Source organism: Panthera pardus, unplaced genomic scaffold (genome assembly GCF_024362965.1).
Source record: "Panthera pardus isolate Hobbes unplaced genomic scaffold, ASM2436296v1 HiC_scaffold_8, whole genome shotgun sequence".
Taxonomy (NCBI): domain Eukaryota; kingdom Metazoa; phylum Chordata; class Mammalia; order Carnivora; family Felidae; genus Panthera; species Panthera pardus.
The window spans coordinates 20051509-20076219 of NW_026527013.1; the positions used below are offsets into that span (position 1 = coordinate 20051509).

General features: G+C 37.5%; 1 protein-coding gene across 14 annotated transcripts in view; it reads left to right on the plus strand.

Annotated features, from left to right (window-relative positions):
* Window positions 1-24711, plus strand: part of DOCK3 (dedicator of cytokinesis 3) — a 600629-nt gene that overhangs the window by 366321 nt on the left and 209597 nt on the right. For all 14 annotated transcript variants that reach the window (XM_019416991.2, XM_019416982.2, XM_019416983.2 and 11 more), the window contains 2 exons: window positions 5265-5413; window positions 15759-15843. In XM_019416991.2, the coding sequence (XP_019272536.1) occupies window positions 5265-5413; window positions 15759-15843 (234 nt within the window). The remainder of the gene's footprint in view (window positions 1-5264; window positions 5414-15758; window positions 15844-24711) is intronic.

Genomic DNA, 24711 nt, shown 5'->3' on the forward strand with positions numbered 1-24711 from the left:
AATCCTGGTGATGTTAAAACCCTCTCCTTTCTCTTTCTCAATGGTTTTGGGGAACAGATTTCTCGTCTAGTCCCCTGTGTTTTCACTCTTTCTCTCCAGCTTCTTTTGGGGGTAGTGCTTTTCTTGTGTGTTCCAACATGCTGCACTCTCTCCCTTTCTCTTTGTCCTCTCCACAAAAAAGGTTCCCTACCCTCCATGGCTCCGTGGCTTTTCTCTCCTTCAGTTTACCTCTCTGCACTATGTATCTGCCAAGTTCTCTGGCTCAAATTATGCAGATTGTTGCGTTAATCCTCAGATCGATTTCCTAGGTGTTCAAAATGGTTTTATGCTAATATAGCTGCATTTCAGGGGCAAGACAAGCTCAGGGTCTCCATACTACTCTGCCATCTTAACTCGCCCCGCCCTTTAAAAAAAATTCTCCTGCATTTATTTTAGCCTTGACAGGAACTAGGGATGATTATGCAGGAAAGGTAAAACTTACCACCAACCTAATTGTACTGTTATTTTAATCTACTGAAGAGCAGGAGTCTCAGTAGAAAAGCATCGTTCAGCCAAAGTGAGACATTCAACTGTCCTGTGGTGTCAAGTGTTCCTAGGTAAATTTTGTACTCTGTGGCCAGTCACTCAAGATTGCTCACTTTGAATGGTGTGTGTTTACTGCCAGCAAACCCAAGAGTGCAGTGTGGTGTCAGAGCAGTGCTAGTGGAGCAGCCTCTAGTGCTAGGAGCTCTGGTCACAGAGCTCATTGGGTTGGCCTGGAGAAAGAAATTAGCATCACATTGATTGTAATCATAGTTCTGCTTTCTGATGATGTGACCCGTTTCATTCTTAGTGCAGAGTTAGCATTCCTGGCTTCATATAATTAGAAACAACTGATTTTGTAGTGGGAGAAAATACTGTACAGTTTTTCCAATTATCTGCATAACAAACGACTCCAAGTCTTAGTGGCTTAAAACAACTGTTTATTATATTTCATTCTTCTCTGGATAGAGTGAGCTCAGTTGGGTGGTTTTCACAGAGGGTTTCTCATGTTGCAGTCAGATTTTGGTAGGGGCTGTAATCTCCTGAAAGTTCTCCTGGGCTAGGGATAGCAACTAAGTTGGCTCACTCACACAGTGGGACTGCTTAATGGAGTGTCTCCTTGTGGCCGTTCCATGCAGCTTGGGCTTTTAACAGCATGACAGCTGGATTCTAAGAGGGAACCTTCCAGAAGGAGCATATATTCCAAGAGACAGGAAGCTGAAGCTGCTGGACAAGTTAAGGACAGCTTCTAGAACTAGCTTTAGCTTCCTGCTGTTGTGTTCAGTTGATCAGAGCAGTCTCAGGGCCTTCCTAGATTCAAAGGTGTGAAGAAACAGACTCTATCTCATACTGGACGCGTGTGAAGGTCACATTTTTGCAGAATAGTATTTGGGATGGGAGTATTGTAGTCATCTTTGGACAGTACGGTCTGTTAGAAACTCTTAATAAATGACTGTTTAATGCCTTAAAGGAGTATATTAGTATATTTTTGCATTGATACTGTATGTGTATGTGTGCATGTATGTGTTGCATAAACACTGTGTGTATGTGTGTATATGTGTGTGCGTAGATATACATGCATACACATACATATATGTGATACATACATACTTACATACATGGTATTTCAGCATCAATATACATTATTACCCTTGGCTTAAAACACACACACAACCACACTTTTAATTAGTGTTCACAAAACTCAAAATCATCTGACAGTTGAACTCTCTAACTCTTGTCGAGGTTGTGTTACCACTCTCTATGGAACTTTTACAACTTCTTCCCTATTCTGAAATCTCTAACACTCCCTCCCACTCTAGTCACTCTCGGCTGATGACCTTGCTTCTTTTTTTCCTTGAGAATAAAGCACCTGGAGGAAAAATTTCGTTTTCCTGTCACCAAATCTCCCAAATGCCTTTGTCATTATCCGTATTCTATGCTTTTCCTCTGTGACAATATATGGAATATCTAGCCTAAGCAGAGCTTCCCTTCTTGGGGACCCATCTCTTCTTGGCTACTCAAAGACTTAATATCTGCATCATCAAATTTTTTTCTTTTTACTATATCATTCCCTTCAGCATATGAGTATCCTGAAATTTTGTTTCATTGAAAAAAAAACCCTCCCCTGATTGCACAGCATTATTCTACTATCTTATTTCTCTGCTTCCAATTACTGAAAATTCTACAAGAGTTGTCTGTGTTCTGTTCCCATTTTTCTTCTCTCCCATTACTCTTGAATTCACTCCAACAATTTCATCAAAATTGCCCTTATAGGTATCAGTGATGGCCACCACAAACCCAAATGCAGTGCTTAACTCTCAGTCTGTATTTTATTTAACTTCTCAGTCAGTGCATTTGACAAAGTCCTCATTAAAACCCTGTATTCAGTACACTCCTGCTTTTCCTCTCATCTCACTCCTTTCTCCTTCTTTGTTTCCTGTGCTAGATACTCCTCTAGATGACCTCTAAATACTGGAATTCAATGTCAAACCTAGCATGTTAAAATTGAACATTGTTTCCCTCCTCCAGTCATGCTTCCCAGGCCAAGAAAAAGAGAAATCCTTGACTCCACTCATATCCCACATCTGATATATCCACAGATCCTGACAGCTTTAACCTACAAAACATGTCAAAACCCCAGGCCCTAAAAGTTTTACATTATGCTTCTTACCTTTGTCTAGTCAACTGTAATCCTGTGGATTGTTGTAATAAATAGCCTGCTGACTGGAACCCCTGCCTTCCTTTTTGCCTTTTCGTGGTTTATTCTCAGCAGCACTCAGAGTGATGCTTTCAAGCCTTAATCCTATCACATCATTCTCCCTATCTTCAGTGGCATTCCATCTTGCTTGGAATAAAAGCCAAACCCTTTAACATGGCTTACCAAAGCCCTGCCTGATCTGGTCTCTGGTACTTCTCTGACTGCATCATCACCACTCTCCCCCTTGTTCACTTTGCTGAAGGTACACTGACCTCTCTGTTCTCTCTGAACATGCCAAGTCCACTTCCACATCAAGGCATTTGTTCTTGCTGTTTTTTATGCCTCTAAAACTTCCCCAGTTTTGTTTTCAATTTGTTTTAAATTTGAGCTTCCTCAGTTTTCCCACATGCTGTCACCTTGTTTCATTCAGGTTTCTAGTTAAAGTTCAGCTCCCAAAGAAGCCCACCCTACCTGAAGTATTACCTTCCCCCACTCCCCAGCCAACCCACCCTTTGCCACCCACTATTTCTATTCTGCTATAATTTTATTTTTAGAACTTATCACTACCATTATTTATTTGTCTGCAGCCTGTCTCTGCTCTCTAGAATGAAGCCACGAGAGTAGGGACTTTTTTTTTATATGAAATTTATTGTCAAATTGGTTACCATACAATACCCAGTGCTCATCACAACAGGTGCCCTCCTCAGTGCCCATCACCCACTTTCCCCTCCCTCCCACCCCCCATCAACCCTCAGTTTATTCTCAGTTTTTAAGAGTAGGGTGGGGACTTTTGATCACAACATAGTGATAGCATTCATCAGGTGCTTCATAAGCATTTGTAATCAAGTGATTGAATAAATGCTTGTGTGTATGTATGCAGTGGATTATTGGGTATGGTTTGATGGGAAAATAATCTAATTTTCTATTTTAAACTTTGGTGGCCCTATTTTATCAAAAATAAATGAATATGCTGGAAGGAGACACCACATTGCCTTTGTTGCTTACCTTAAGATCTCAATATTCTAAATGATATAATTTTCTTAGGCCTTTTTATATGAACTGACAAGGATTTTTAAGTTCATTCTGCCAGCATTGTGTACCATCAAGGTACTTAACTTTTCTTTGTATAAACATTGAGTGAAAAAGGATCTCATGCTGTTAGCAATGATGTAGTTAGAGTGCATGATTCCTGAGGTCTTCTATTTAAAAATACTTTGCCTGTGAGGGGCGCCTGAGTGGCTCAGTCAGTTAAGCGTCTGACTTCAGCTCAGGTCATGATCTCGTGGTTCATGAGTTAAACCCCCACATTGAGCTCTGTGCTGACAGCTCAGAGCCTGGAGCCTGCTTCAGATTCTGTGTCTCCCTCTCTCACTGCCCCTCCCCTGCTTGCACTCAGTCCCTCTCTCAAAAATAAATAAACATAAAAAAAAAATAGTTTCTCTGTGAGATGGATTTTAAAAGTCTAATGCTCCATTAGATGAATTCTAAGTAGCATGAGGTCTTGAACATTTTAATCATAAGATCATTGCCATGAATATTAGCTGATTCTGCTGGTTTGTCATTTACTTTATTATTAATTTTATTTATAGTTAACTTTAATCAAGCTTATTTTGGCAAGTGTCTTTTTAGAGGAAATTCTAGATAGAGGCTTTACTAACCCTATGGTACAGGTTGATCTGACTTTAAAAAGCATTCTTTATAGAAAAGTTACATTCCAAGAGTTTTAATTATCATATAGAATCATGCTTCTCTATAACCGAAAGAGAAACCTAAAAATTTCCAAACCAGGATTGCACTTGTGAGCAAATAAGACTTTAGTTTTTAAATCTATGTTCTTAAGTAAATCTTTTTCATCAAGTATCTACTGTCATGGCATTTACACTTTTTATCTGTTAAAAGCCCTATCATGTCCATAATTAAATTCATTAAGGTGTTTCCATTTAACTCTTACAAAGGTGACATTTTTTATTAAACTGAAAAGAGTTCATATCTTTGACACTAGGGATGCATATTGTTTACAAAAGCTAATTAAAACTAGATGAGGCCTGGAAACCTGGAGTGAATATTACTCCAGAGATTGTGGCTTTTTATTGGAACCTTAGTTCCTTCAAAGTAGGGCAAGTGATTCTCTCTTCCCTTCCCCAACTTGAGTATCCCTCGTAGAGAAACCAGAGATGTTACATACATAGTAACTTCTGACAGGGAAATCAGCTGTAGACTCCTATGAGTCTAACTTTGTGTTCTGATTAAGTTTAGTAACTCTGATTTACTGGAAAATGAATTGTCCAAAATGGAGTAGAGATAAATGGTATTTTGCATGATCCAGAGGAATTGTATTACTTGTTAGATGTTATCTATATAGAGATGTTTAGACAGTAGGAACTAAGTACTTTGTTTTAAGATTCTTAAATATGCTCCTCTTTACATTGCCTTTTTTAGAGATTCAGAGAAATGAACACTTCATAGTTTAACTATTTCTCTTTCTTTTTCATTCTTTTTCCCTATCCCTTTTTCATGTCACCCAAAACCAAAAATGCCCTTTCAGAAACACAAAGTAGATCTTTTCTACAAGCTACGCCATGTGATGAATGAACTTATTGACCTTCGAAGGCAGCTACTGTCTGGTCACCTCACTCAGGATCAGGTGCGGGAGGTTAAGCGGCATATCACCGTGCGCCTGGACTGGGGTAATGAGTAAGTATGAATATCATTTGGGCATTTCAGTTACTTTATGTTAACTCAGTTCTTAAAGAGTTTGAACCTGATCAAAACTCTCTTTAGTGATTAAAAGACATTATTATATTCCGCACTAAGCTTTGATCATTTTTAAGATGAGTAGTTGTTTCTTTTGGTTTAGCAAAGGGCACTTACTGGCTCTACACACTGAAACTCACACAGTTTTTTATTTTATTTTATTTTTTATTTTTTTAAATTTACATCCAAATTAGTTAGCATATAGTGCAACAATGATTTCAAGAGTAGATTCCTTAGTGCCCCTTACCCATTTAGCCCATCCCCCCTCCCACAACCCCTTCAGTAACCCTCAGTTTGTTCTCCATATATCTCAATTTTTATTTTCACTTCTGGAATATTAAATAATTGGACTGCATTATCCTGTGAGGTCTCTTCCAGCTCAAATTCTTTGATTCTAGATCTCAGTAATCAGAGTACATACACTTCTGTTTCATCTTTTAGTATCTTTATTTTTTCATGTGATTTCTGTGTCTTTTACATTTTATAGCCATGCAATTTATCTGAGTATGCATATACTCCAAATGGGAACTGTCTACATATCTACTTCAGAATATTCTTAACTAATTTGTCATTCAAAAATAGTCCTGCATTTATTCAGGAGGTATGGTTATTTGTCATATATAGCATTCTAAGACTTTGGCTTGGGAAGCTAGAGTAGATAGTATTCAAATTTTATTTCTTCCTAGATATAATAATTGATACAATTCTCAAGTGATTTTGTCTCATTATCTTAAAATCAAGTCCATTGAACTTTAAAGTGTCCAGGTTGTTTCCTGGTCATACATATACTTTATGTATGTTTTAGTACAAGTCTTTAGCTCCTCACCCTCTCAAGATGTCATTGAAATGAAAAATAAAAAGAATGGGAGGGGGCCTAGCAATAAATGGAATATATGAACTCATTTCTAGAAGCTTGAATGTAGATAGAGTATTAATGATGAAAGAAGCCCAGTATATGTGGAAGAAACTTTAGCTAATGAAAGAGATGTTCTGTCCAGCAGTTTGCAGAATCATGGAGGAGCATACCTTGGTGCTTAAAAAGGCAGGGGGATTGCTTAAAAGTATATAAAAGGAATAACCCACTGCCATGAGTAGAAAGACTGTCAGCCAATCGTTTCAGATAAACAAATACAAAGACAGACTTCCTGGGGGAACTGGGCAACAAGAGTGTACTCTGGGACCTTTATTACAAAGCCCTCCATATTGTGTTATGTAAGGGTTTCAAATTGTAATGACCAGATCCCTTCCACTTACCAGAAAGAAACTTTGCTAGTCACCCACCATGTGCATAAACTCCCCACACTTCTAGTGCTTTTTAAATTGGGATGGACAGGGGCGCCTTGAGGTGGCTTGGTCGGTTAAGCATCCGACTTCGGCTCAGGTCATAATCTCACAGTCCGTGGGTTCGAGCCCCGTGTCAGGCTGTGCTGACAGCTTGGAGCCTGGAGCCTGCTTCAGATTCTGTGTCTCTTTCTCTCTCTGCCCCTCCCCCACTCATGCTCTGTCTCTGTCTCTCAAAAAAATGAATAAACGTTAAAAAAATTTTTTTAATTAAAAAAATAAATATATTGGGATGGACAGTTGAGTATCACCAGGTATTAAAAAAAAAAAGTTAGGGAGGGAGCCAAACCATAAGAGACTCTTAAAAACTGAGAATAAACTGAGGGTTGATGGGGGTGGGAGGGAGGGGAAAGTGCGTGGTGGGCATTGAGGAGGGCACCTGTTGGGATGAGCACTGGGTGTTGTATGGAAGCCAATTTGACAATAAATTTCATATTAAAAAAAAGAAAGAAAAGATTAGATTCATAGTGATATGGTTAAAAAAAAATAAAAGAAACCAAAAAAAATCCTTCCATAGAGAAGAGAGAAAGACCAGGATAAACAAAATACTTTGCACCATTGGAAGGAAATAACCCGGCCCTCAAGACAACTAGACATTAGTAAAGAACTTAAAAAAAAAATCTCTCAGCACCCTCAGAGAGAGTCAAAATCCATTATGTAAAATAAAGTACTCTGAAAAAGAAATAGAGAATGTGATTTCCCAAATAAAACATTCAAAAAGAGAACAGTAAGATAATTTTATGTTATTTCTGGGAAAATAAAACAAAAAGATGGGAAATGTTTGAAGAAAGAAGAGCAATACAAAGGTTCAGTCCAGGGGGCCTAATATCAGATGCTATAATTTCCAGAAAAAGAACACAGGCAATAAAGAGGAGATCCTAAAGAAATTATAGAAGAGAATTTCCCAGAGCCAAAGAGCCAGGAGTCTTGGATTGGAAGATCCCACCAAATACCTAACATAATGAATGGGGGAAAAGCCCAAAATCCACAGCAAGGCATTGTAAGATATTTCAGTATTCCAGGGATGAAGAGAAGATCCTAAAAGGTTTTCAGGCAGGAAAACAAGTCTTCTTACAAAATAATAAGAATTACACCAACCTCAAAAGTTTTATCAGTAATACCAGATTCTAGGATATAATGAAGTAGTATCTTCACAATTCTGTAGGAAATGGTTTGCCAGCCGGAATTGTATTAACAGCAAAACTATCTAAGTGTAAGGGCCAGCTAAAACCATTTTAAAGTATTCATGGAAGTGGAAGTTACCTTTCATGGCTCCTTTCTTAAGAAGGGACTTGACAAGTGAATGTGTTCTTACAAAAGTGGAACAGCACATTAGGAAGGAGGAAACACAAAATCTAATAAAGTCGATCCAACCCAGAGTGGTGCTGTTCTTCCTTAGAAAAGAAAACAAAAAGTACAACCCTAAATTGGCTATTTGTGAACTTTTGAAGTGACAGAGTTCTGTCCTTGTTTGTTTCATTAAATTAAACCCTCTCTTGACTGTCAGTAGGGTTACCTGGCACACACCACAGACTCCTTGTATGATATAATATGGATTCAGGTGTACCATAGATCAGACAGTATTCTCTAAATCTAACTTCAGCAATAAAAATCTTAGCAAAATACTGTATGTTACATATGGCATAGCTACTGATCCTACTTCCTCAGCCACAAACAGTACTGTTATAAAATGGTATTATATTTATTTAATAAATCAAAGGCAGTAATAATTTCAAAAATAATATTACTATGTGCCAAGCAAATTGTAAACTTGAACCAATGACACCAAGTTGTATATAAATCATTATGTTGCAGTTTAGCTGTAATTATACATACCAGTAAATAAGGAAGAGAAATATTCAAGAAGAGAAAGAGAGAAAGACCAGTGAAGGAAACAATCAGCAAAACTAAAAGGCAACTGACAGAATGGGGGAAGATATTTATAAATGACATATCAGATAAAGGGTTAGTATCTAAAATCTATAAAGAACTTATCAAACTCAACACCCAAAAAACAAATAATCCATTGAAGAAATGGGCAAAAGACACTAACTGACACTTCTCCAAAGAACACATCCAGATGGCCAACCGACACATGAAAAAATGCTCAATATCACTCATTGTGGAAATACAAATCAAAACCACAATGAGATACCACATTACACCTGTCAGAAAGGTGAACATTAACAACTCAGGCAACAACAGATGTTGGAGAGGATGTGGAGAAAGAGGATCTCTTTTGCAATGTTGGTGGGAGTGCATGCTGGTGCAGCCACTCTGGAAAGCAGCTACTCTGGAAAACACTCTCAAAAAACTAAAAATAGAACTACCCTATGACCCAGCAATTGCACTATTAAGCATTTATCCATGGGATACAGGTGTGCTGTTTCGAAGGGACACATGCACCCCCATGTTTATAGTAGCACTATCAACAATAGCCAAAGTATGGAAAGAGCCTAAATGTCCATCGATGGATGAATGGATAAAGAAGATGTGGTATATATATACAATGAAGTATTACTCGGCAATCAAAAAGAATGAAATCTTGCCATTTGCAACTACATGGATGGAACTGGAGGGTATTATGCTAAGTGAAGTTAGTCAGAGAAAGACAAAAATCATGACTTCACTATACGAGGACTTTAGGAGACAAAACAAATGAACATAAGGGAAGGGAAACAAAAATAATATAAAAACAGGGAAGGGGACAAAACAGAAGAGACTCATAAATATGGAGAACAAACTGAGGGTTGCTAGAGGGGGTGTGGGAGGGGGGGGTGGCTAAATGGGTAAGGGGCACTAAGGAATCTACTCCTGAAATCATTGTTGTACTATATGCTAACTAATTTAGATGTAAATTTTAAAAAATAAAAAATTAAATTAAAAAAAAAGTTATGTTCTTATATTTTTAGAAACTGAAATATGAAGGGCATAAAACAAAGTTGTGCTCAAATGAGCTGGCCATTATGTCTGCATAAGTCTGTTCAAAGAGTAAGTCAGTTAATTATATCCTCTCCAAAGGAATTTTAAAATTATTTCTAGTAATGTAATTTTAATGTGTTAATATTTTCAGCACCTTCCATAAAGATGTTACTAGAAGTTTCTTCTCTTTAATCTCACATTATATAGCATAGCTAAATTAAATTTGTGTTAATCCAGGATTGACACATCTTAACTGATCTTTACCTTAGAAAAACACCTAAGGAATGCTTTATTCATAGAATAATTTATGAGATTTTTGTATTTCTTCTTCAGGTAGAAAGTACAGATTTGAATATAGTCTAAACACTTTATAAGCTGTTGAATTAGGATAATGTTTCTATTGATCATAAATATCAAATGAAACAATCGGTATCTTTTTATTCCAAAGTCTCAACATTAAGACAAATCACCAATAAATACATAATTTCCAGTTCTTCTCTTGTCTTTATCTTCTTCTGTCATATTCTCTCTACCCCCCCCCCCCCGCCTTTTTGTACCTTCTCTCTCAGATTTTTCATGCATCTTAACCCACCCATATCCCATTCTTCCCGCTTAGTTTTTCCCCTCACCAAGGAAATTCCTTTTAGAGGAAGCAGCACAAGCAGAAGCTTGGGTTGTAGTATGCAGAAAATCCTGCCACCCCATCCCTCACCCCAACAAGTTTCCTCTAAGTAGATTTTAGCTAGGACTCGGAAGGTCTTATGACTCAGTACTTTTCCTTTAAGGACATGGTGATATTTTCCAGCTTTAGGACATCTGAAATTAGCAGAAGTTTCCAGTGACTTCTTAGAGTTACTCTGATACAGGGTGTTGTGCCTGTCAATTAGTAACTTGCCATATCCAAGAAATCTGAGATAACAATGTTTAAAGTATTCATGTGTCAAAATCCTTTGAAGTTATGTTCAAATGGCTAAATTTCTCTCTCCCTTCCTCTCTCACTCTCCCTCTCTCTCCCTCTCTCCCTCCCTCTCTCCCCTCAGTCCTCTCTGTGTCTGTCTCTCTGCATCTGTTTTGCTCATCATCATCCCCTGAACTTAGCACAATACCTGCCCTTGGCAGGCACCATGTGAATGTATCTAATACAACAGGTTTGTTTTTATGCCTGGTGACCACTCATTCACCAATCTGTATTTGTTTCCTCTGGATTGATACACTGACACAAAAATCATCCCTCAAACTATTGTGACTAAATTGATTACAGTCACTTATTAGTATTTAACCGTCATGGTTATTAGTAGAAAATAGCAGGTAGAAGTGGGAATACCATAGGCTCAGAGTAAGACAGACATAGTTTGAGACAAGCCCAACTCTGCTGCCTTAATAGTCCACCTAGTTAACCTCTCTGTACTTTAGTTTTCTCAATTTTAAAATGGATCTAATACTGTCTACTTCCCATAGTGCTTAAAGATGATATATATAAAATGCCTATCCCAAGTAAATGTTCAGTAAAGGGTAGCTGTTATTAGTTATGTCATATTATGTTATTGTATAAATATAAATATACTAGGCTTTCATTAGTGTAGTTATTAGCCATATGATCTCTTTACAATAAGTGTTAGAAAAAGCCAGTACATACAGGAAATCCTAGTATTGCTAGTCTTTCTCAACCAATTTTGGGAGAGAACTAAGTTCTGGCGCCTTAACACATCCATTGTATATGATTAATTAACTTCAAATTATTTTCTATGTTCTGTGGTTTAGATGAGGAACCCCAGAAGAAAAAGATACAATAGAAAATAGAATATAAAACATTCTTACATATACATATATATATATATGTATATGTATGTATTACATATATATGTAACATATATATACATACATATTAGAATGCACATATATGTGTGTGTGTGTGTGTGTGTGTATATATATATATATATATATATAAACATATATATATATATATATATATAAACATATATATATGATTCAAATAATTTGATACAGAGTTTCAGGGCCTTTAAAGAGCTGCACCTGAAAGAATGTAGGACTAGGAATATCTCTTATTCACTCCTGTGTCCATAAATTCAGCATGAGGCTAGCACAGAGTAGGTGGTAATAAAGTATTGAACTATTGGAATGAATGAGTGATCAGTGCCAGGTGGCAAGACAAGACTAAATGTTTTTGTGAAGAATGTGCACCTATAGGATTAGACTATTTTTGAAAACTCAGCTCTATACTACATCTGTGTATAGATATACATAGATGTATTAATTCTCCTGCTTGTGTCCCTCTGTTCAAGAGTCTCTTTTTCAGATATTGTATCTCTTTGATCACCATCCTTGTAATTTAAGCCATATTTTTGTTAATGATGTCACACGTAATTATGATAATTATAACAGCAGTAATAGTTTGCAGTGCCAGACAGTGTGCTAAATGCTTCCATGGATTGATATTTACAACAGCCTGTGATAGTAGATAAGATAGTGTGGCCTGGTGGAAGAGCCAAAATGCAAACCAGGCAATCTGACACCAGAGCCCATGCTCCTCAGTATTCTGTTGCACTGCCTCCCCATGCTGCAAAGACAGGGAAGAGACTAAATTGACCACTCCCTGCACTTACTGTTCACTATTCTTAGGGTAAACCACTGAGAGAAATAGAAACCTCTTTTCCAGAATAAAATTTGTAGTGAACGAGTGTGGCTTCTCACCATGCAGCATCTCTGCCTTTTTTTCAGTGAGGCCAGTCCTCTGATTTAGCTTTGGAAAACTACTCTTCCTCCTTTGAAGACTATCTCAGTAGAAGGAACTCAGTCTTTGGTTTTTTTTTTTTTTTTTTTTTTTTTTTCAGTCTTTGGTTTTTATAAGATCACCCATTAATAATTTTTCTATTGCCTATGATAATGAAATCAAGAAACTAAAAGGAACTGTGCTCTAGTGACAGGGGAGAATCAGTGTGATGAATATGAACATTTGCTTGACTCACAACTGCTGTATTCTCCATACCCAGCACCATTGGTGGGAAATGGTAGGTCCTCAGAGAGTACCTATGGGGTGAGTGGATGGGTGTCTGCATGGATAGTTGAATGGACAAGCAAGCTAAGTGTATCAGAGTGCTAAGACAGAGTGTACATAAATGCCAGTCTCCAGGCATGCCCATTGCTCTGTGTGGTACACAACCACAGAGCACATACACTCAATCCTAGTCCTATTGACTTAGGTCCATTGGAATTTTTTTCTTATGCTGTTGTTTTGAAAACATCTGTTTTGAGTGGAATATGTGCACAGTCTTTTTGTTATTTAATTGTAATATTTAGACTATCATATATTTTGTGAGCACTAATGGTTAAAGAATATGTATAGAATTTTGATTCATTTTTGTAGTTAAAATGTTTCAAAAGAAGGACTATAGAAATTTGGGAAATGTTTTTAATGATGAGTTGGATGATTCCACTTCCCTAATGCAAATACTAATGCCATTTAAAAATCTTTCCTCTGTTTTTCTAAATGTATATAAAAGTATTTTAAATACTTTGAGATCATATCTGCAAAATTATCTTTATGGTGTAAATTGCTTTTTATGATAAGAAAGGTAGAAAGGATGTGCTTCAGCTTTCTCTTGCTTTCCATGACACTGCTGCTTTTACATCCCTTAAGTGTTAGAAGCCAGAGACCTGAAATATCAGAGAAATTAAGAATAGCTAACATGAGGTGACTGAATGGAATATTTCCTTGATGTAAGAACACAGGATCCCAGTGATAGAAAAATTAAATCTCTTATCAACTTAAGTATATTCTATAATCAGATTCAATGGCATGGCTTTACCATTAAACTGTAAGCTATCATAGTTAAAGCCAACAATGTATTACTACTGATCTCAACATGCAAAACTGAGGATTTTGTTTTTTGCACTTAGTACCAAAAATTATTTCTTCTTTAAAAATTCATGTTTTTCTATTAAGGATAATGTAAGTTATAATATATATAATAGAAAAACTTGAGTTTTTATCTTTTAGTAGAAAAATAGATTTCTTCTTTATTCTTGCGTGCTGAAAAGTACCAATCTAAATTTTGATTCTTAATCATGGTAATCGCTTTAGCCTATACAATTAGTATATTTGCTCCCACCTTTTTCATATAGGTTCTTATTTTTATTTTAGCAATCTTACTGCAACTTCTTTAACCTCTTCATATCTTTTCCTATGAATAGGTTATAAATTATAAAGAAAACAAATCTGCATTTTGGATGTACACATAGTTTTATCTTAGATGAGTGGTGTTTTTATGCACAGAAAGAATCTACAGAATTAGTTTTTCTAGCATCTTCCTTTAAAAAAATTTTTTTGATGTTTATTTATTTTTGATGACAGAGCATGAGAAGGAGAGGGGCAAAAAGAGAAGGAGACACAGAATCCGAAGCAGGCTCCAGGCTCTGAGCTGTCAGCACAGAGCCCAATGCAGGGTTTGAACACAGGAACTGTGAGACCATGACCTGAGCCACAGCTGGTTGCTTAACCGACTGAGCCACCTAAGTGCCCCTGTTTTGCTAGCATTTTCTAAAAGCAGTTCATCATCCAGTTGAAGAGAAAAAAAATATACTCCTTTCATTGTCTATAGAATACTTTTGCGAGATGCAGTGATTCATAACCCTTGTGCTGTAGTATAGGGTGGTCACAGAGCAGCTCTGAAACCCTAAGAATTATTGACTATCTCCTCAGAAAAAATTCATACATGAATACACACATACTGTTGTAAGCAGTTTTGGGGGCCACAATTCCCTAACTCCATTTGACTCCAGGTTTAGAAAGTAAGAAAGGAGCTAACATTTACTGAATATAAATTATGTTTCATATTTGAACCCAAGATTTCTGGTTCACTGGAGTTATTTTCACTGTTTCATACTAACTGCCAATCAATTGCCAATCACTATCTTTTATTCTTTCCTCCCCAAGTTATACCAGATCTTCTGAATATGGGGATATTTTTTAGGAGTAATACTCCTTGGTTAAACTTTCATCTAAAGTTTCTTAAGATATTGACTAATGTGTGGTAAAGTCTTTACTATAACCAATGTCATATTAATTAAATTGGAAATGAGATAAAAACTCAACTAGGGGCGCCCAGGTGGCTCAGTCAGTTAAGTGTCGACTTCGGCTCAGGTCATGATCGCATGGTTCATGGGTTCAAGCCCCACATCAGGCTCTGTGCTGACAGCCTATTTCGGATTCTGTGTCTCCCTCTCTCTCTGCCCCTCCCTGCTCATGCTCTATCCCTGTCTGTCTCCCAAAAATGAATAAACATTAAAAAAATTTTTTTTTAACTCATTCATTTTTGAGAGACAGAGACAGCTTATGAGCGGATGAGGGGCAGAGAGAGAGGGAAACACAAAATCTGAAGCAGGCTCCAGGCTCCAAGCTGTCAGCACAGAGCCTGACGTGGGGCTCAAACTCACAAACTGTGAGATCATGACCTGAGCAAAGTCGGATGCTTAACCAACTGAGCCACCAAGGCGACCCCCCAAAATTTTTTTAACTCAACTAAAACATACATTCTTTGAGTTTGATATCTTTCAGAGGTGATTTTTATGTGTTTGAATTACAAATCTACTTAGATCCTGAATGATTTTTTCATGCTAATGAAAGTAATGCATGACTAAGCCTTGAGCATACTTGTAGGATTGGTAGGATGAGAAAAATGAACATGACTTATCAATGATCTATAGAAAATACATTCTTAATTCAAACAATCTGTTAGAGACATGGTATTGAATAAATTCATTTTTCCATCAGAAGGGGGAACTACTTGGGGATTAAAACTATCACGGTCTTAAAATCCCCAGCCTCATTTATTTACCTAATGGTGAGCACAATTAGCTGTTACTGTATAAAGGCATGTCCCTGCTGGGGTAATGTCTCAACCTCTGTACACAAGGTTATGGCAGATAAGAACTTCTGGGCACATAAAAGGAGATGAGTAATTGAAGGACATGGCATGCTGAGTGTGTTCTTTCTCTTTACTAGGCATTTGGGCCTGGACTTGGTGCCTCGAAAGGACTTTGAAGTAGTGGATTCAGACCAGATTAGTGTCTCAGATCTCTATAAAATGGTAAGAAATCTAACACAGGGTAAGCTTGTTCCTACACACTTCATTATTTCTTCTTTGTTTGTTATTCCTAATTACACTATGAAACAGTATTGCTAAAATTGTTCCTTTGTCTTTGTCCCAGTGTATGTAAGGGATCTTCCTTATTCTGACACTACATATCACCATTGCTTTCTAAATGGAAATACTGTGCAAGGCTGTATTGTAATATCCAGGGATCATTTATCTGTTGGTTTTGCTAGTGAATGGAGCTCCTTCAGCCTGCATCCAAAATTCTGTCTCTCACCACCTCTTAAGAAGGGAAGGTAGTTGAAGCTGTAAAGATCCAGTTTATTGGTTAATGTAGTGATTGAACCTGGAAATAATTTAAAGTATAGTAAGAGATAGACGTGATACATCTTTAGCTGTATATTGGCTGTTACTAAAATGTATTGAGTTAATTGATGATGAAGATTACATTTTACAGACTGAATGAGAAGTAACTAAAGGTAAAAAATTTTAAGGTAAAACAAATAAAGATCAGAAGCCTCAGGTGACTATTAAGCTTAAACTAAGGGACTGGGTAAAGTATTGCTTTGTGGAGTTATGTATTTGAGTGTTTATTGAAAGAATTACAAGTTTCTATTTAAGGAAAATGTAATTTTTTAGGTAACTTTGAGGGTACAAAGTATGTTGCCTGGTCAAGGACCTTTGGAAATTTTCCTAAGTAATACACAAGTAACATATCAATTGCTAATGTATATTTGCTAGTGTAGGAAAGCATTTGTGTATAGTTGCCCTAACTATGCTCTGTTCAGTATGATGCTGTAAAGCATGAGATTTAGAGATTAAAGATGAACAAGACTTATCCCATCCCTCGAGAATATCACCATCTGGAGTATCGATGTTCTTTACCCTTTCTGGGTCATGGAGATCGGAGAGAATTTCTTCCCAGGACAATGCAAGTATGGTTTTGCATACAAAGTTTTACCCTCAGTTTTAAGTAATTGACAGTTACTTCTGATGTTTTCCCATGAAGTCCATACATGGCCCCCAGGTTGAGAAACTAGTCTAGTGGGATCAAATAGACCACAAACAATTGCCGTATATGTGCTGTATGCCATAAATTTATTAAGATGTTGCTAGAGGGAGTGACTGATTATCTGGGGCTGGGAAAAATCAGTGAAAACTTCCAGTAACTTTGGTAACTTTGGCATGTAAGTATGTGTTAATAATTGGGAGGTAAGTCACAGAAGGAGGCAAGGGTCAGATCATGAAGAGTTTTATAAGCCCCATGTTACACTTTGTCCAGTAGTCTGGTATAGCTATAGGAGTAACGTGATTGGATATGGGTTTCAAATGCTGACTCTGTCTTTAGAGAATGTAAAATGCAGAAGACTGGAATCAGGAAGGAAAGAGACCACAGAAGTGATTCAGGCAATAAATAATGACTAGACAGCAATAAGAATGAAGAAGAAATGCAGTAGAGAATGTAGGTGTTAGTAAATAAAAATGATGAATTTTGATCAATTAGATGTGGAAAGTGAAGGGTGATTGAGAGTTTGAGGCTAAGACCTCTCCTTAGAATGGTGGCTTAGAGGATGCTATTTTTGATGAGGATTTTGCATTTTATTCTAAGTGTGACAGAAAGCCTATGAAGGTGTTTGAGCAGAGGAATCACATAATCTGGCTTACATTTTAAAAGGATCCCTCCAGCTGATGTGTGCAGAAGGACCAGAGTGGGGCAAGAATGGAATTAGGGAGCAGTCATTCAAGCAAAATATTTTAATTTTTGGTATTTGGGCCAGAGTTGGAGCAATGAAAGTAGTAAGAAATTGTTGGATTCTGAATGTGTGTTGGAGACAAATCCATTCAGAGTTGGTGATAGATTGATTTGGTATATGTGTGTACAAAAAAGAGGAAGGTCAGAGAAGAATGACTCCTATGTTTTGATCTTCCCAACTTTGACCTTGTAAAAGTGGAATAGGAAATACTGTGGGAGAAGCAGGTTTCGGAGTATAGCAGTGGGAATCAATACATTGGTCTGGTTTTTCTTTTCAAGTTTGAGATGACTTTTAGACTGCCAAACTGAGATGCTGAAAGTCTGGTGTTCAGAAGTGAAGCTCAGATATAACAACTTCAGAGTCATCAGAATATTATGTGGTATTACCATTTAAAGATGTTGGATGTGATTACCATTACCTTCCACAAACCTTCATACAGTGAAACCCAGTATTCAGCAGATCCTACACAGCACTTCTGGACAGCCAGACATCAATAAACACTGGAGGAAACCTCGCACATAAAAGTCAGAGACAGAACAAATACATGTGAAAGGAAATTGGAAGAAACAGACAAGTCAATAGAAGAAAATGGTGGTTGCTGTCTGCAAAGAGAAATCCAGAGACAGCCAAGAAACAGAGTGGAACAATCTAAGAAGCAATTGAAGGAGTTCTAGAAAATTACAAATGAGTTAACTGGGATAAACTTGATAAAAATATTAGAAAACAGGATGACACCAATAAAAAATTAGCAATAGGAGAGAAATGTTAGGAAAGTTAGAGGTTTGATCCAAGAGGTCCAATATCCAGATAATGGAGTTAAAGAAGAAAGAACAGAGATAAATAAAATTACTGAAGAAATCATATTAAAAACTTTTCCAGGGTAGTGATATCACCAAGATGGTGGAGTAGAAGATTCCATCCCCTGTCCTCCCATGAAGATCAACATTTAGACAGGCACAAATGAAAGATAGCTCTGGGAGAGCTCAGAAGAAAACCATCACTTAAGAAGCTTCAGCCACACAGTGGAGAAAAAAAACCTCAGAATAACCAGACAAAAAGCATAGGAAGAACACTTTCATTTTGCTACATCATTCCATGCCCCAGGCTGGCACTACTTAGCAACAAGAAGGAACTCCCTAGCCTAAAAGGATTCCCCTCTCCAGGAAAAGGAGAAGAAGATAGGTGACCAGCTTTCCCAGCCCTTCAGGCACTGTATAAAGGATCCTCTTCAATTTTACCCCACCAAGAGACTGGCAAAGCTGAGACATCTAGAGATAGGTAGGAACAAGGAAAAGGACAGGGGCTACCCATATCTGCCATGCGGCGAGAGTGACCATGGTTCCCACTAGCCTGCTGGGTATAGGATCCCAGCAGCCTTCACTTCTGAGGACTTGAACAACCCTTATAGATGCTGCAAACCCCCTCAGCTTTCATCACTGAGGTCCTCATCATGGACCCTAGGAGACTGCTGCACAGAGAACCTCAGCATCTTTCACCTTTGAAGAAACCAGTGGCCAGCAAAGCTGCTACAGAACCCCTGCAAATTTTCTCACCCAAGTTTTTCACCCTGCAGGTATTTGCATTCACAGATGCCAGCCCCCTAAGCACCTCCTGCTCCCTCCCCACCCCTCTCTGGGGCATTAAATATGCAGCAGCTAGCCTAGCCTCTGTGGCTGTGCACATGTAACATGCCAGCCTAGATTCCCATGGCTGAGTTCTGTGGTTGTGCATATGTTCATATGTAGCCCCTGCTGCTGCGTACCTGCTGGCCTGACTTCTGTCATTGACCTTCATTGCCGTGCATGCTCCCATGGTGAACTCCTGTATACACAGGAGTGTATGCCAATAACCAAGGCCCCCACAGCTGCTTATGGGCCCAGATCTGCCCTTGACAGTTGTCCGTGGCCTTCATTGCTGGACACACCTAAAGCTAACCCCTGAAGCTATGCACCTGCATACTGCCAAGCCAGTCTCTGTCCCAGTCTCCAATGCCTCCTACAGCTATGCGAATCCATGCCAGTAACCAGAGCCCCTGCAGTTGCTAGTGCATGTGCAGTTGGCATCTGCCTCTTGTGCTGGTCCCATTAACTGTGTGTCTTGCAGCTTTCCCCTGACACTTTGCAGGTACCTTGAAGCTGAAGGTATACATACTATTAGCTCTGACCACCACTGCTGCCTGCCCAGGTTCCTAGACACTGGACTTAGAAGAGCCACTGAGGACCCCACCAACCATTGCAGACACTGTAGACCCTCTGCACCTCTCTACGAAATCCCATGGTTGTCGCTATTGTTGACCCATGTGGCCTAAGCCAGTGAGACACACACTCCTGGCCCCAGAATTGCCATATGCCCTACACTTGGCATCCTGCACCACTAGACCCAGAGTCATAGCATTCTCTAGCATGCCTCTACCTATCAGTGAAGATCTTTCCTCACTGAACTCATTCAGTATAGTCTTGAAATGGTGACTGCTCTTCACATACATAGATAACTATTCAAGAGTACAGGAATCACAAAGAATCAGGGAAATGTGACATGAGCAAAGGAACACAGTAAACTTTCAGTGACCCCAAAGAAATGGAGATATACAAATTGCTGACAGATAATTCAAAATAATTGTTCTAAGATGCTCAGAGGGCTTGTAGCTCTCACAAAAAAAAAAAAAATTCAACAAAACTGGGTAAATAATACAAGAACAAAATGAAAAGTTCAACAAAAAGAAAATATAAAAAACAATGAAATAAATTTTGGAGCTGAAGGATACAAAGACTGAAGAATCAATAGAAAGCTTCAATATCAAAATGGACTCCTACAACTATATGGTCAATAAATCTTCAACAAAGCAGGAAAGACTATTCAATGGAAAAAAAACAAGACAGTCTTTTCAACAAATAGTGTTGGGAAAACTGGACAGAAACATGCAGAAGAATGAAACTGGAACACTTTCTTACAACAGACACAAAAATAAATTCAAAACGAAGGACCTAAACAGGAGACAGGAAACCATCAAAATGCTAGATAACACAGGCAGCAACCTCTTCAACCTTGGCTGGAGTAACTTCTCACTAAGAGTAACATCTCATGAAAGGCCAGGGAAACAAAAGCAAACATGACCTATTGGGTCTTTTCTTAAAATGTATTACTTTAAAATTTTGTTATATAATTTTATTTTTTTAAATTTACATCCAAATTAGTTAGCACATAGTGCAACAATGATTTCAGGAGTAGATTTCTTAGTGCCCCTTACCCATTTAGCCCATCCCCTCTCCCACACCCCCTCCAGTAACCCTCAGTTTGTTCTCCATATTCATGAGTCTCTTCCGTTTTGTCCCCCTCCTTGTTTTTATATTATTTTTGTTTCCCTTCCCTTACATTAATCTGTTTTGCCTCTTAAGGTCCTCATATAAGTGAAGTCATATATTTGTCTTTCTCTGACTAATTTCATTATTTCTTAATTTTTTTAACGTTTATTAATTTTTGAGAGAGAGAGACAGAGCATGAGCAGGGAAGGGGCAGAGAGAGGGAGACATAGAATCCGAAGCAGGCTCTGGGCTCTGAGCTGTCAGTATAGAGCCTGACATAGAGCTCTAACTCATGAACTGTGATATCATTACCTGAGCTGAAGTTGGATGCTTAATCGACTGAGCCACCCAGGCACCCCAAACTATTAATCAAGATAAAAAGCTTCTGCACAGTGAAGGAGACAGTCAACAAAACTAAAAGGCAGCCTGCAGAATGGGAGAAGATATTTGCAAACAACATATGTGATAAAAGGTTAGTATCCAAAGTCTGTAAAGAACTTATCCAACTCAACATCCAAAAAAATAATAATAATCCAGTGAAGAAACGGCAGAAGACATGCATAGATACTTTCCAAAGAAGACATCAGATGGCTAACAGACACATGAAAAGATACTTAACATCACATCATCAGGGAAATACAAATCAAAAGCATGATGAGATACCAGCTCCCACCTGTCAAAATGGCTAAAATTAACAACACAAGAAACAAAAGGTGTTGGTGAGGATGCAGAGAAAGGGGAACCCTCTTGCACTTGTGGTGGGAATGCAAACTTGTGCAGGCACTCTGGAAAACAATATGGAAGTTCCTCAAGAAACTAAAAATAGAACTACCCTATAATCCAGCAATTACACTATTAGGAATTTACCCAAAGAATACAAAAATACAGATTCAAAGGGGTACATGCACTCCAGTGTTTATAGCAGTGCTGTCAACAATAGCCAAATTATGGAAAGAGCTCAAATATCCATCGACTGATGAATGGATAAAAAGATGTGGTACATATATACAAGGGAATACTGCTTGGTGATGAAGAAGAATGAAACCTCTCCATTTGCAACAACATGGATGGAACTAGAATGTATTATGCTAAGCAAAACAAGCCAGTCAGAGAAAGACAGATACCGTGACTTCACTCGTGGTATTTAAGAAACAAGATAGATAAACATAGGAGAAAGGAAAGAAAAATGAGATAAAAACAGAGAGGGAGGCAAACCATAAAAGACTCTTAACTACAGAGAACAAACAGGGTTGCTGGAGGGGAAGTGGGTAGGGGATGGGCTAAATGGGCATTAAGGGCACTTGTTGGGAAAGCACCGGGTATTCTATGTAAGTGATGAATCACTGGGTTCTACTCCTGAAACCAGTACTACACTGTATGGTAACTAACTTGAATTTAAATAAATAAATGTAAATATTTTTTAAATGCCAATGGGATTTTTTAGAAATGAGATTCTAAATTTCATATGGAACCACAATAGACCCTGGAGGCATCACACTTCCTGATTTCTTTTTTTTTTTAATTTTTTAATGTTTATTCATTTTTGAAAGACAGAGAGACAGAGCACAAGCAAGGGTGGGGCAGAGAGAGAGGGGGGCACAGAATCTGAAGCAGGCTCCAGGCTCTGAGCTGTCAGCAGAGCCTAACGCAGGGCTCAAACTCACGAACCGCGAGATCATGACCTGAGCCAAAGTTGGATGCTCACCCAACTGAGCCACCCAGGCTCTCCTCTGATTTCAAACTACATTATAAATTTATAGTAATCAAAACAGTATGGTACTGGCTTGATGAACAGACCAATGGAGCAGAATTGAGACCCCAGAAATAAACCCACACGTATATGGTCAACTAATGTTTGCAAGGGAGCCAATAATATTCAATGAGGGAAGGATAGTCTCTTCAGTAAATGTTGGGAAAACTGGATATTCAAATGCAGAAGAATGAAAATTGTACTTCTATCTTACACTGCTCACAAAAATTAACTCTAAGGACTTAAATGTTAGACCTGAAACTGTAATCTCCTAGAAGAAAACATAAAACAAAGCTGCTTGACATTGCTGTTGCCAGTGGTTTTTGAATATGACACCAAAAGCACAATAGCAAAAGCAAAAATTAACAAGTGGGACAACATTAAAATAAAAGTTTCTGTGCAGCAAAAGAAACAATTAACAAAATGAAAAGTCAGCCTACAGAAGAGGAGAAAATATTCACAAACCATAAAGGGTTAATATCCAAACTATGTAAGGAACTCCTAAAGCTCAAGAGAAAAAAAACAGTCTGATTTTTTAAATGGGCAGAGGATCTGACTTTTTACCAAAGAAGACACAAAAATACATGAAAAGGTGTTCAGTATCATTAACCGTTAGGGAAGCGCAAATCAAAACCACAATGAAATATTACCTCACATCTGTTAGAATGCCTGTCATCAAAAAGACAGGAGGTACTAACTTCCAGTTATAAAATAAATAATTCACCGAGTTGAAAGTAAAGCCTAGGGAATATAGTCAGTAATAACATAATGACATTGAATGGTGACAGATGGTGACTACACTTAACTGTAGTGAGCATTGAGTAATGTATCATATTCTTGAATCAATGTTGTACACCTGAAACTAATATAACACTGTATGTTGATTATATTTTAATAATAAAAAATAAAAGAGAAAAAGAATTTTTTAAAAGATGAGATAAATAGTGGCAAGGATATGTAGCAAAGAGAACTCTCGTGCACCATTGTTGGAAATATAAATTTGTATAGTCACTGTGAAAAGCAGAATGGAGATTCCTCAAAAAATAGAAAATAGAACTGTATGATCCAGCAATTCCACTTTTGGGTATATATCCAAAGAAATTGGAATTCAGATCTCAGAGGATAGCTGTACTTCCTTGTTCATTGAAGCACTATTCACAGTAGCCAAGACATAGAAACACTTAAGTGTCCATTGATGGATGAATGGAGAAATAAAATACAGTATATATACAATAAAATATTAATCACCCATAATAAAGAAGGAAATCCTACCATTTATAGCAAAATTGATGAACCCTGAGAGCATTATACTAAGTGAAATAAATCAGAGAATGACAAATAATACTTTATGATCTCATTTATATGTGGAATTTTAAAAAGCTGAAATAATAGAAACAAAGAGTAGATTGTTGGTTGCCAGGAGTGGGGAGTAGGGGAAATGAGATATTAGTCAAAGGGTACAAACTTTCAGTTATAAGAGGATTAAATTCTGGGTATCTAATGTAACACATGGTGACAGTCGTTCACTATAGTGTATTGTGTACTTGAAGGTTGTTAAAAGAGTAGATCTTAAATGTTCTCACCATACCAACAACCAAAAAAAGGTAATTATGTTAGGTGAAAGACGTGTTAACTAACCTTATTGTGGTACTTATTTTGCAATATTGTATGTGTATCAAATCATCATGTTGTGCACCTTAGACTTATATAATATGTTAATCATATCTCCGTAAAGCTGGCAAAAAAAAAAAAAAAAAAAAAAACCTTTTCCAGAGCATAGATATGAGTCTCCAGATTGAAAAGTCCTAATAAGTATTTAGCACTTAATTGTGAAATTTCAGCTCACTAAAGTTGAAACCTTCCAGTGAGAAAAATAGGTCACCTACTAAGGATTTGTCCTAAGAATAGCATTTGTCTTCCTAATAGCAACGCTGAAAACTAGAAAATAACGAAACACTGCCTTTAAAATTCTGAGGGAAAATAAAATTTGTCTTAGAATTCTGCATTTACTCTGCTATATTATCAATCAAATGGGAAAGTTGCCCGAAGAAAATTT